This window comes from Malus sylvestris, chromosome 17, assembly GCF_916048215.2.
Source record: "Malus sylvestris chromosome 17, drMalSylv7.2, whole genome shotgun sequence".
Lineage (NCBI taxonomy): Eukaryota > Viridiplantae > Streptophyta > Magnoliopsida > Rosales > Rosaceae > Malus > Malus sylvestris.
The window spans coordinates 8,947,352-8,959,642 of record NC_062276.1 but is presented as its reverse complement, the minus strand read 5'-3'; the positions used below and the strand labels follow the sequence as shown (position 1 = coordinate 8,959,642).

Below are 12,291 nucleotides of genomic sequence, written 5' to 3'. Positions count from 1 at the left end.
ATATGCACGCTCCTCGAAAGGGAAAGGAAAAGCAAAAGCGGTTGCATAAATTCTTGAAACTTTGAAATCAAGGGACATGAACAAATTCACGTAATACCACATGCAACTAATCAGTCGGCAGAGATCAATTCAAAATACCTGGCTATTAATAAGATGATAAAGAAATTAAAGACAAGAGAATCTTTCGGTGCTCTGATTACTTATTCAATGTTTTGGCGGAGGACACCAATGTTTCTATTCGAATTTAATCTGTAAAATCCTATCTTTTGAAAAAAAAAAAAAAAAAAAAAAGTGAAACGCAATATTCAAGGTTACGTATATGACAAAGTCAAGTGGCTCTATAAATGCATGCACATCAGAGAGGCACTCTGCAGCTAACAGATCCAATTGCTACGTACTTTCATGCCCCCACAGTTCACTGGGATACGAATGGAGAAGACCATACCCACGTGAAATAATAAATTGTTATTATATTTATTTAATTATTTTATTTAATGATATTTTACTCGATGACTCAATCACTAATTAGAAATCAAACTCAACATAAACATAAACATATTTGTCTACATAATTTGTGGAAGTCGAACTTATGACATTTCACTTGCATTGGATATACATATTGATGAATCAATTAATTTATAAATCAATTCATGATTCATTGTTATCTTTAATCGTTCAACTCAAGTTTTTAAAGTTTGCTAACAAAAATAAATGAGTTGATTAATCAACAGTTAATTCAAAAATCAAGAACTGACACGACGTATCTCTTCCTTAGAGTATCTTTCTCCATGGAGGAGATACAAATCTGAGTTGTAAAAACAACATTTATATCTCAGTTTGCATCTTCTGAAGATGTGAATGTAAATTTTGTACCTCATTTGTTTTCCTCTCTGTAACTCACCGGCCCACTTTCTAAAGATAAAAAGTTGGCTTTATAGCTAAAATAATGGTTCCTAAAATCGACATAACTCCTCAGTTTGGTCATTAACAATGAAAATCAATAGTAGTAGTCCCTGAGTTTGACCATCGCATATCAATTTGGTCATTCTATTTAAATTTTATTAATTATTCTGACAGTTTGGGTGATGTGGCACTTTGTGGGTCCTACAAATTCAATCATGTAGTGACATGTGGATTATTGTTAAAAAAAAACTGATAAAGTTAAAACAAATTAAAATTTTAAATAAAAGAAAATGTCGTCGTATTCATCTGGGTGTAATGAAGACTAAGATTATCTATTAGGCATGATGAAACCCTAATAGATAATCGAGTTTTTTTTTTAATTTTTTTTTAAAATCTATTTATTGATTCTAGTATGCCCATTTCATTTAAGACGCGAAGTTTGTATCATTTTCTTCTCTACAATTATTGATAAGAAATAAAAAATCAAGTTTAATGCAAATTAATCACCTTGGCTGACTATTTTTACAGATGTTGGATTTCTTAATCATTGTTGATTAGTTGTATTGATGTGCTTGCCTAACATCTAGGTTCTTAGTTTAGTTATTTGATACAAAATTAGAGTAAATACTATATTCATTTGAGGATTGCTTCTTGTGGTTAAGAGTTGTAATTTTCTAGGTAAATAATATAGTCCTAGAGTTTACATGATTATCAAATGTTTTCACAAAGCTTATAAGGTTTTCGTATTTGTAATAATTATCATAGAAAAGTTGCATGTAGGACATACGGGAAAGCCTAAATACCATAGTATATGCATACATATATATATATTCATAAGCTAGGCGTAATGAAAACAACTCCAGATCAATATAATTTAGATACATAATATTAATTAGTCGAGGAAAGTACAGTGAAAGTAAAGCGTTATTAACAAGCATATATATATAGGCTGCATATATATCTTTTCTTTTGAGGATCATATAGGGCTGCATATTAAATAGCTGGATAGAGATTCAAGCTTCCATGATTTTGTTGATCAAATCTTTCCGTTGTTGATTTCTGTTTCAAGCTTTTCCTCGAGCTCGCTGATTTTATTGTTCAGGTTGTTGCTTATAAATAAAGCTTTTCGTTTCTTCTGAGTCTCAGTGGGAAGCTTTACTTCTGTTGCCAAACCGATGATTTGAAGAAATCTTATTACATACCACGTAACATCAATTTCCCACCATTCCAAGCCATGCCGAGCCGAGTATTCAAATGCATGGTGATTATTGTGCCAACCTTCTCCATGAGCCATCAATCCAATTAACCTACGCGTACGTACACAAATCAAAATTCAGTACATTTTTACTATTACCTATACGTCTTGGAGAAGATTTTCCATCACAAATATATGGCTATACTATACCAGTTGTTTCTAGACAGATCACCAGTATTCCATACTTGTTGTCCCCATGTGTGGCAAATTGAATTTATTCCAAAAGTAGCGTGGAGAAAAATTACTGATCTCACACCCTACCATAAAAAAGAAAAACACAGCTCAAGAAATTATATGTATGGCCATCAATTGAATTTGTTCTTTAAGCTAAAAAATAAAGAACAATGTCAATATTTAATTACCAGCCCCCAAACCAAAAATGGTAGTCCTCCAACAGCATAGAGTAGCACTCCAAAACTAATTGCATGAAGGGGGTACGTATAATGAAGAAATCTATAGAATGGATCCCTTTTCAAGTCTCCAACGTTCTTGAGTCGTGCATCATACTGCGAAATTTCAAAGTTAAAAAAAATTATCATTGGTATGTCAATTTGCTTAGCTCTGTGCATAAAAGAATCTTTTCCTTACAAACTGCTAATATACAATTACGTGTTTATCTCTCATTATCTGACATGTGAAGAGCAAGGGTGGAGCTAGGAAATCTTTACTGGTGGGCTAGCAAAAAAATATCACCATAAAATGATGCGATCAAATTTTTTTTTGTCTACATAAAGTTGCATTATAGTCAACCTAAAAATAAATTTTTTTAGTTGAAACTTTTTATTTGGACGAAAGTTGTAATGATGTTCAAGTTAACAGTTGCTCTAGTGTGACGAGTTTAGGGACTATTATTCACATATTTGGTTTAGATACCAAAACTCCACTTGAATCAAAATCTAAATACTAGTACTCTAATTTTTTTTCCGAAGTAAAATGTATAAAAACGCAATAAAAAGAAAATAGATATATCAAGTTGGTTAAAATATTAATGATTTATTACTTACGAACGATGCACGACATACATATGATAATAATGCTATATATTGGTGACAATAGGCTGCAGTAGCCTAATTATATGCTAATAACCTAATACAGTAGGAATTTGCAACAAAACCTACCTAGGCTACAATGCCCCTTAGTCGTGGGTGTAGCTCTGCCGGTAATTAAGAGATGTGAGCGATATACACAAAGTCATATACTACTGATTGCATATAAGAATTACGTATGAGGAAGCTAAAGAGTTTCATACACTTCCAAACCGAGACCGAAAATCGAAGATCCAACCAATGTGACTATACCAAAATCCTCTAACGGGACTATGAGGATCTTTCAATGTATCAGTAAATTGGTGGTGAGATCGGTGTATGCTCACCCATTCAAGTGGACTTCTCTGCAAACAGAAAAAAATAATGAGCCTAACAAAATCTCTCCCTATAAAATTACAAAAGAAAATGTTGGGAAGACCATGTTCTTAAATCATATTTTGTAGACTACATCATGTAGCGGTTAATAGGGTAATTTCTTTAATGATTTAAAGAAAGAATTCAATCATCAATCGACACAACATGTAATGTACAGAATATGATTCACGTAGATCTCTCTAGCATCACCAAAACATTACAGAAGATAAACAGAAGTGATATACCTGAAATGATAGAACCCCACAATAGGCAAAAAAGTATTCAAGCCATTTGGGAAGCTTGAAACTCCGGTGGGAAAGTTGCCTATGGTAAGAGAGATTTACACTCACACCTACAACAAAATATAGTGCAACTGCCACCCAAAATGCAGGCCAGTTGAAATGAAATGGAGCTAAAAGAGTAAGGCAGTGCAAACTAAACACGACAGCCACTGAGCCTATATCCACAAAGTTCCATTCCCTCCCCAAAAATTCTACCCTCCACTGCGTTATCCACTCTCCCATTTGGCTTGCCACAAAACCCGAATTCTCTTCTGCTTGCTATTGCTTCTTCTGTATCAGTAGCTACTTTTGATAGTGCATGGAGCAGAATGAAAGTGCTGCCTATTATATAGACTCAAGGGTACCCATACTGGTAAAAGTGGCTCATCAATGCTTCAAATCTATCTGTTCATTAAGTGAACAGGAAAAGTCTTTAATTTTTTTTTCTTTACAAACAGCATTAATATTCTAAGTAGGGGTGAAGCTAGAAAGTTAGTTCACATATGCACAACTAAGCAGTGACAGATGAAGGTCTTTGTGTAATCCTTAGCATGCAACGCCAATTTTTTTTTTAAATTTCTTAAGTGAGGTATTTCATCAAGCACTTGACGAACTCCTACGCATTGTATGCTTATCAAACCCACCCTTTGTTCCATTTTAAATTGTATCTTTAGGCCAATATCATTATAATGAACAAATAGATAAAACATATATGTATAGGGCTAGGAGCTCAAATTTATAAGATGTATGGGAGGAGAGAGGGTCGTTAATTGGCCTTTTAAAATGACTAACTTTAAACTCTTTTTCAAAACGGCGTCATTGTCCTAAAACATATGGACTTTTCCATTTCTTCTTCTCGTTCTTCTTCGTGAGCTACAAGAACCAACTTTGCAACTAAATTTTTTGTGTGTATATCCATCTCCTAGTGGTTTTGAATGAGGAATGACCGATAGAGTTGGTGGTGGTGGTGAGTTGATTATTATTTGTCATAGTCCAACTTAACGTCATATCGGAATGCATCTGCGACTTAAGCAAGACCCTAATTTCTGCTCAACCAACATTTTTTCCTAGCCCAAAAACTTGAGGGGGACGCGTTCCCCCTCTGGACCTTATGTAGTTTCGTTCCTGATTCTAAGCTATACTAAGATGAGGAGAAATTTTTTTATTTTGAAACTTAGTGTTTATGGGTTGAAAAGGAAAATCCTATTCTACATGACAATCAGCTAGTTATATAGATATATATATATATATATATATATATATATATATATATATGTATGTATGTATATATATATATTTTTTTTCTAACAGTAGTAACAATATTCGGTATAATGAGATTACGAATTCATCCTCAACTCAAATCAAAGATTGAAATGAACACTAAGTTGCTACCAAGTTGGAGCATCTTACTCAAATCATATATCTGGCCAACTTGTGAAGAAGATTGAAATAAATATTTTGAAAAGAAATGTCGGGGGGGGGTGTGGAAACATCCCCATTAGTCCTTTATTAATAACTACTGGTGTTTTTCCTCTTGGTTTCATTTATGTTCTTTTATCTTTTCAGTAAAACTAGGGCTAGAAAAAAAGTCCCAAAAATCCCAAACTGTATCTAAAAAAATCCCGAACTGAAAATTCCCAAAGTTTCCGTACCACATCCCGAACCATTTGGTACGGGAGTCTCACCATTTCAAGAATTCAGTAATCCCGAACCGAACCGAAACCTTATAAATGGTTAGGATCAATTTAGACCATTGGATTAGTTAGATTTGATCGCATTCGTCCATTGTTAGATAGGGTTCTCAGTGACTTCTCAGACTCTCTCATTTCTCGACCATTCAGGACCGCACGCCATCCCTGAGCTCTCTCTCTCGAACCTTCTCAACTCCTTGATCTCTCCTCTCATCTCATTCGAACACTCTTCTTCACCACCAAAAGGGTTGATCTCTCCTTGGAAAATTGAAAGATTGAACTGGATAATTGAAAGGTGGATTTGGAAGATTGACCTAATTGAATTTACCCTGTTACATCTTTTTTTTTTTCCTTCTATTTTTGCATTATTTTCTTGTTTTATGAACAAAATGATCTTTCTCTGGGTTCATTTTCTTTTTCCTTTTTATTGACAGGATTATGTTCCACCTGTTTTTGACAACTTCAGTGTCGATGTTTTGGTTGATGGGAAAACTGTAAATTTGGGTCTCTAGGATACTGCTTTTACTTTCTCCCTCTCTCACGTATATTTTTCATGCTAAATGAGAATTTTGAACTTTGGTTGCTTGCATGTACATCAATCCCGAATCGGCCTGAAATCCGAAAAAATTTTGGGCATCTCGAAATTTAGGAATCCCTAAATTTTGGTTCGGTTTCGGATTTTAGAATCCCGTTCCAAAAATTATTGGTTTGGGATTTGGGTTTTAGGTTTCGGATAGGGATTCTGGCCCGAATCAGGAGAGATTTTTCAATGTAATCGATACACGGGTTAGTACATCACATGTTACTAAACAAATTGTGGGATATGTGTGCTATTAAAACACGTGATGTACTACTTGTGTTTCCGTCACAACTAAAAATTTCTCCCGAACCAGCCCTAGGTATTACGGTGACTTCATCATATTTGGGCGATCACAATATGAAACTGGAATTTGTAAACCATAACAGCCGCTTGTTGGCCGATTTTTAGAGAGGCTTCAAGTTCTTGTCTCCCTTCATAACGTGGGACGGTTATTTCTTGGTAGGGCCTTTCTCTAGCACTTGCGTTAGCTTGGGCCTTTGTTTCGTCAGGGGTTTGTGGTTGAATTAGGTTTCTCTAGCCCAAATTAAAAACCAACACAAACAGCAAACATGTGGCTCCGCGCATATTATGCTAAAAGTGATTAGGACTCCCCACCCTGAACCATTAACATTACTGTCCTTACCTACAAAATGACAACAATTATAGGACGTTACATTATTTTGGACAAAAAAATGGGATATTATTAATTTTTCCAGAAAAGGGGGTTTTATTTGACTACAACTTGGTAACTAAATCACTTCCATGAATATGACCGACTAAAATATATATTTCAAACATTCTCTGAAACTCAAATTCCTTATACTGACCCTTTATCCCTCAAATTTAAGGTTTTTTGTTGCAAACTAACCCCCAATTCGATTCCCACCCAACTCCCAAAGGATATGTTCTCAAGAGTAGCAGAGTTTGATTGGTAGGACCAAACCGTGCATCAATTGTAAACCCAGATATCATGCTGTATGTTTGATTTTTCTTCGGATTTTGCGAGTCTTGATTGTGTGGCTAGTTTGTCAACCGGTGTTTGCCTTCTTTTCTATCTATATTAGGTTAAAGAATCTAACTTATATTAAGTGGTTTAACTTAAAACTGCACTATGATTTTTTTTTTTTTTAGAAGATTCTGCTAAGTAAGCTAGAAGGTGGTTAATTTGATGACAATATTCGTGTTAGACCATTAATAGTAGGCTATTGGGCAACCTCCTGAAATCCTGACATACACAACATCGACAACACAGTTACTCGATCGAGAGTGAAGTGGAACGGGGAAGGATGTGCCACCATATTTCTACTGTGAATAGTTATTATTTTAGTTGTTTTAGTAAAAAAATAATTATACTGTAGTTGTTTTAGTAAAAAAACAATTATACTTTAGTTGTTTTAGTAAAAAAATAATTATATTATAAAGAAAAATATTAGAGAGACTACAGTTTAATACTATATTTGTATTCTATATGATGTGAAAACATATGTGTATATGTTATGTTAATTAAAAAATTTATCTCAATGAATGTCGGTTATATGCATTATTTAACATAACTTATAGTATAACAATGCTGTCATTACTCATATAAAATATAAAATAAAAGAGCAGGTGTGAAACTATCCCTTTCCCATGTTCAGGTTTTTTTTTTTTTTTTTAAATAATTAATCAAGTAGGGTTTCTTTGTGTTGTTTAGGGCGTGAGGACAATACTTTTTCTCCATGCTAATAAATTCGGTTTGCCATACCTGGGGCCAAGTTGTATGGGAGAGTGGTGATTTGTCTAAAAATAACTGGTATTTTAGCTTCTACACGTGCAATCCAACCTACAGCGTATTTGATGTTTTTCATTTGCATGAATAATAGTTTGGCTATGAATTTAACTGCTTAATTGTTTAATTAGGATCATAGGATTGCTGGCACTTGGAGAAGGCTGGCACAATAATCACCATGCATTTGAGTTCTCAGCTCGGCATGGATTTGAATGGTGGCAAATTGATGTTACTTGGTACGTACATGATCAGATTTCTTCAAGCTGTTGGTTTGGCTACAGATCGAAGTAAAACTTCCTTCCGAGACTCAAAAGAAAAGAAGAGCTTTATCCAATAAAATCAATGAGGAAAGCTTGAAGGAAAATTAGAAAATGAAATGATCGATATAATATATATACTTCTGGTTTAAATGTGCTTTCAACAATAATTAGTGCAAAAATTACTGGAAAATAGGTATCTGTGAGAATAAATTCAAATGCGAAGATAATGTCATATTATATATATCTCGAATCTCGATCAATGTTATGATTGTATGGATAAATTAAGAAGTGTATTTTAGTAAAAAAAAAATGTATGAAATTTTATACATATATATTTACGTAGTTCTGCTTGTTAGTTATATTCCATTTTTTCCGTCAAAATTGTATTTGAAGAGCATACAGAAACCAATTTTCAAGAAAGGGTCTTTTGATATGGGTCCAAAGTAACTAAAAATTGGACCTATTTCAAAAGTCAAAAGTCACTAAAAATTAGACCTATTTCAAAAATAGACTTATAAAATTAGACCTATTTCAAATTTTCCCTTTCAAGAATATATGAATTCCACATTGATCGTTGTTGGAAAATTCGTTTATTATTATTTTAGTTTTCTTGTTGGTCTAGCATTTGGTTTTTTGCCTTTTAAATATTAGGGTGTGCTTTAGTTTTCTCCATAAATAAATGCTTTGTAACTCGGAAAACAATAAATTAGTCACAATGTAGTCTTACAGACAGGTTATGTAGCCATCTCAATGAATTTGTAGTGTTCTCCTTAGTTTCAATTAATAAAGTTTTATTCATAATTTTACATTTGGTTTGCTTATGGTGTAATCTGATATTCAACTGATCGAATAATTAACAAAAACAATTATAATATATAGCTAGAAAATAATTTCACTCATAATATCACCGCATGCCTCAAATTCCCACGGTATCGTGATGTACAGGTTGTAAAACGCAAGTTGCTGGATATTGTGATTATAAATGAATCACTGATATGTCTCTTCTGCAAATCTAATGCAGATTCTGAATTAAATTCTGTACTTATATTGATAAGGCGTTTTTACCCAGGTAGCCCACTGCATCATTAATTCCTTAGTTGCCCCATTTCTTGATAATTCTTCGATCTTCCAAAATTTTCCAAATAATTGCTTAACCGTCTGCAACGAGACAAATGATATACACAACATGCATGAAAGTCACCAAATTAATGGCTCCACATACTAGTATACTACATAAAGTAGGAGTTACCACTGAGGAAATCTTTGATTGCTTAAGGCTTGAAGTAATCTTCATTTGAAATATAAAAAAATTTAGCTTTAAAGACAACACATATTTTGTCAAATTTGGCCTTTGGGGTTTAGTTTCCTTTTGCAGGTAGTCGAGAGTAATGTTATTAATTGTGAGTATGAAAAGCTCTATCAGCCAGTAATTTTTTGGCTAACTGTCACATTGTTACGTGTTATATATCAATATACATTTTTTTCTAAAAAGAAACCAACTGGTAACTTCGCTTTTTCTAGAGTCGAAAAGAATCACAAAGGCATTTCAGCCTCTCACTGATAGGGATGGGCAAAATACCCATGGGTATGGGTAACCGCGGTTACCCGCCCATTTAAAGTTGACGGTTATGGTTATGGATAACCATTTAGACAAATAAATGGTTATGGGTATAACCATTTATCCATGAAATTTAAATGGGCGGTTATGGGTATTATCCGCGGTTATAACGGATATCCATCGATTATGGATAATATTCACGGTTATAACAGGTATTCATTTACCCATTTAATTTAATATATGTAAAATTAAAAAAAAAATTAAAAACCCTCAGAGAATAAGTTACACTCTCTCTCCGTCCCTCTCTCTCTCCGCCTCTCTCTCTCTCCTCCTCTCTACTTCGTCACTCTCTCTCTCCGTCACTCTCTCTCTCGCTCTCTCTCTCCGTCGCTCTCTCTCTCCGTCGTCGCTCTCTCTCTCCATCGCTCTCTATCTCTGTCACTCTCTCTCTCTGTCGCTCTCTCTCTCTCCGTCGCTCTCTCTCTGCGCCTCTCGACTTCGACTCGACCACACATCAGGTAAATTTGAAATTAATTTAGGGTTTGAGGTGATGGTTGATTCGACTTAATTCAATTTCGTGTACCGCTTAACATGTTTCTTCTTAAAATTTCGTGTACCGCTTAACATGTTTCGTGGATTCAGCTTCCAGGGTTCCATTTTGTATCTGCGAATTTTTTGGGGGTTTTAAGGTTTTTTTTAATTAATGAAGTGAAATTATAGAAAAATTTGAGCTTAGGATGCAATGAAGTACAAAATCTTAACTGTAGACCAAAATTTGAAATTTATGTGACTATCTGTTTGTTTTGATAGGTATGTTTTGTTGATTAGAATGGAGAATAATTGATGAAAAATTAGGAAATAGTAGTCTCATTGAGTGAAATTTAGCGCGAAATAGTAGTCTGGAGCTCCGTCGCCTCCGATCAGGAGATCGTCGCCAAAGCCTTCAAAGTTCCTTGGAATCTGAAGGAGGTGATCGGAAAGCCGGCGTCTTCAAGCTTCTGGAGGGACAATTCGATCGGAAAATTCGCCATCTCGCACCAGATTGTCCGCGGGGACACCGTCGCCAGCCTCGCCGTCAAGTATTCCGTATAAATAAAGACCAAGTGAATGAGCTGCAACATCACTCGCGCTGCTGGAGCAAGTGAATGAGCTGCAACATAGAAGTGATTTTATTAACTCTCGCGCTGCTAGTCACCACTTTTTTTTGGGTCAATTACAGAGAAGTGCTTTTATTAAAGAACAAAAGTCGATTGATCAGAAACTCAAAAAATAAAGAACAAAAGTCGAAATTTTTATTGAAAATGCTTCTTGGAAAAGCATTTGGAAGTGCTTTTCATTTTTTGATTAACTATCGTTAAAAAAATAATGTACACGGGAGAAAAAAACGGGTAAATGGGTAAAAAAAGGATAAACGGGCGAAAAAATGGGTAAACGGGTAAATGGTTATGATTATGGTTAAATGGGTAAATGGTTATGGGTAAATAGGTATACGGTTATGGGTATGGATAACCGTTTATAAACGGTTATGATTATGGGTATAACAATTTATGTAATTACCCAACGGGTAAACGGTTATGTGGGTATGAACATAAACGGTTATGGGTAAAATAACCGCGGTTACCCGCCCGCATAACCATTGCCCATCCCTACTCACTGATCACCATTGTGCGATCCATCAGCACCAAAAATCAAACACAAGACATGCCGTGTGGAATACATGTCGTGAATATTCATTCACAACTACTGGGCTGCTCCATGATGATTCAATATACTCATGTTTTAACCATGGTAAAGATGACTGTAAACCATGTTAAAGCATTTGATAATCCCACATAATGACAGCATGTGGTTAAGATTTTTGCAAATGACAGAAAATTATATACTAAATTATCTAAAATATGGAGGAGATAGAGATATAAATGTGGATGTATAAGGAGGAGCACACTACTCTAGCCAACTTGACTAAACTCATATTTGCACGGATAATTAAGTTATCAGGTTAATTAATAGCGATGAACCACTTGACAGACTCTGAAACGAGACTAAATTCCTCTTATATTAAATTAAACCACAACTAAATAGGTTGACATCAATGGGTATAGTTAAGTGTGTGTGGTACAGGGAGTTGGTCATCCAATTGTGCTTTGTGTGTGAACAGAGATACCACGTTTGGCATGCCCCTTGATTTTTAGGTTTCTTTATATGGGGCCAGCTCTGGTTTGAGTTTCTATCTCTTGGGCCTTATGGCTGCTTTCATGCTTGGGCAGTTGAGTGTCGTTTTCTTGGGTTAATTTACTTTTTATTTACTATATTATATAGGGCCGTGAACTATAGGGGATGAATAGGTTAGGCTACATAGCCCACGAGATTTCTCTCACCCCAAACTTTGAACCCTAATATGTAGTTATGTACAATATTGCACATAGACATTGACATTACAAATCTTGTGCCCTATAATTTTTCAAGTATTACTTTCTCACCTTTCAGCCATTCAAGTGAAAAAGAAGTAGACATGATATAGAATTAAGAGAAATTAATGCAAAAAATAGTTGAAGAAAGTAGCCTACCGTATCACTTTGTTTGTTCCTCTAGTTA

General features: G+C 34.6%; 1 protein-coding gene across 2 annotated transcripts; it reads right to left on the bottom strand.

The window, feature by feature from the left end:
* Positions 1-1,767: 1,767 nt before the first annotated feature.
* LOC126612354 (palmitoyl-monogalactosyldiacylglycerol delta-7 desaturase, chloroplastic-like) lies at positions 1,768-4,158 on the bottom strand. 2 transcript variants are annotated; one of them, XM_050280746.1, is made up of 5 exons: positions 3,804-4,157; positions 3,408-3,548; positions 2,521-2,664; positions 2,309-2,415; positions 1,768-2,210 (listed from the first exon to the last, which is right to left on the bottom strand). In XM_050280746.1, the coding sequence occupies exons 1-5, from the start codon at positions 4,080-4,082 to the stop codon at positions 1,940-1,942; spliced, it is 942 nt and encodes a 313-aa protein (XP_050136703.1). In that variant the 5' UTR covers positions 4,083-4,157; the 3' UTR covers positions 1,768-1,939. The 2 variants fall into 2 exon arrangements, with proteins under 2 accessions (XP_050136703.1, XP_050136704.1); XM_050280747.1 differs by lacking the exon at positions 3,408-3,548 and having other exon boundaries at positions 3,804-4,158.
* Between the last annotated feature and the right edge of the window lie 8,133 nt (positions 4,159-12,291).

What these genes read in the sequence shown, in the direction of transcription:
- LOC126612354 (XM_050280746.1), bottom strand. Translation starts at nt 4,082, where the DNA reads ATGGGAGAGTGGATAACGCAGTGGAGGGTAGAATTTTTGGGGAGGGAA. An exon ending in TTCGGTCTCGGTTTGGAAGT is followed by an intron (nt 2,665 to 3,407) that starts GTATGAAACTCT and finishes GAAATTTCGCAG; the next exon opens with TATGATGCACGACTCAAGAA. An exon ending in CATTTTTGGTTTGGGGGCTG is followed by an intron (nt 2,416 to 2,520) that starts GTAATTAAATAT and finishes TTTTTATGGTAG; the next exon opens with GGTGTGAGATCAGTAATTTT.